Source organism: Atta cephalotes, assembly GCF_000143395.1.
Source record: "Atta cephalotes unplaced genomic scaffold scaffold00071, whole genome shotgun sequence".
NCBI lineage: Eukaryota > Metazoa > Arthropoda > Insecta > Hymenoptera > Formicidae > Atta > Atta cephalotes.
This window is the reverse complement of record NW_012130135.1, coordinates 137,364-138,632: the sequence shown is the minus strand read 5'-3', so window position 1 is coordinate 138,632 and position 1,269 is coordinate 137,364. Positions and strand designations below refer to the sequence as shown.

At 31.1% G+C, this 1,269-nt stretch overlaps 1 protein-coding gene across 1 annotated transcript in view; it reads right to left on the bottom strand.

Annotated features, from left to right (window-relative positions):
- Positions 1 to 71: 71 nt before the first annotated feature.
- LOC105624051 (GATA zinc finger domain-containing protein 14-like) overlaps positions 72 to 1,269 on the bottom strand; it is a 16,725-nt gene continuing 15,527 nt past the window's right edge. The window contains 1 exon segment of the mRNA XM_012205415.1: positions 72 to 686. Coding sequence (XP_012060805.1) covers positions 72 to 686 — 615 coding nt within the window.

The following is a 1,269-nucleotide window of genomic DNA, read 5'->3' as shown; positions in this document are numbered from 1 at the left end:
GCTTACTTCCTGTGTAATTTAAAAAACTGAAAGTCTAATTTTAACAGCAATTAATTATAAATTAATTGTTATCAATGATAAGTCCATCTTTTTCTATTATTGTTATATCGAAAGTAATCATTGAAACGATAATTATTATCTCGATTATAATATGCTCTTTCGTCTCTGTAATGATCATTATGATTTCGTTCTCTGCTTCTTCCGTTATTTTTCTCCCTCTCTGCATCTCTGTTTCTGTCTCTATTCTTATCTTTTTCTTGATTTCTCTATCTCTCTCCTGTTTTCTATCTCTGTTTCTCTGATTCTTCTGAAGAATGATTTCTTCTTCTCTCGTCGTTGCCAAAGTTTACATCTAACTGCTTTGGATATGATAGGACATCTTGTGAAATATTTACACCAAACATTACACTGCCACTACTAGTCTGTGATGGATAATTTCCTAGGATCATCTGCTGATCCAGTTCCAACATATGATTCATATTGCGAACAGGATTCGAAGATTGTTTTGCTTGTTGTGACTTTGTATTATTCCTTAGTTTCAAATTAAGAGTACGATTGTACATCATTGTACCATTAAATAGGTGCAAAGCATCAATTCCACAGAATCCATGTTTTTGTATGATAAATCCGTATGTTCTTGACTTGCTAGGATCTTTGGGAATAGTTATTCTTTGTACAGGATTTCCCTAATATAATACAAAAATTGACATAGAGTCTAAATATATCATTTATCTGATAGGTTGATTTGGTTTCTTCAGAAATAAATATTTTCAATGTTATGTAGGAATGGGCGATACATGCATTGATATGCTAAAAATCGTTTAAAAATTGCCCTTTAATGAAAAAAAAAACGTTTTTTTTTACAAAAAAATCAGTTTGAAATAGTCTTAAAGACATTTTCTAGTCGACATTTTGCAAAATATCAATCACAAATAATTTTGAGGTTATTTTAAATCGATCTTTTTGTGAAAAAAAATTGTTCACCTAAAGAGCAATTTCCAAATGATTTTTTATTGTATCACAAAATCTAATTTAAATCGGACTCTCAAACTTTAAAATAATGAATAACAATAAGATTAAGATTAATGAGAGTCAGTGCGGAAATAGGTGCGCATAAATATTAATTCATATAAAATACTTGGTGTGTATGTGCGCGCGCGCGTGTGTATGTGTGTGTGTGTGTGTGTGTGTGTGTGTGTGTGTGTGTGTGTGTGTGTGTGTGTGTGTGTGTGTGTGTGTGTGTAGTAGTAATATATATACTAAGTACGT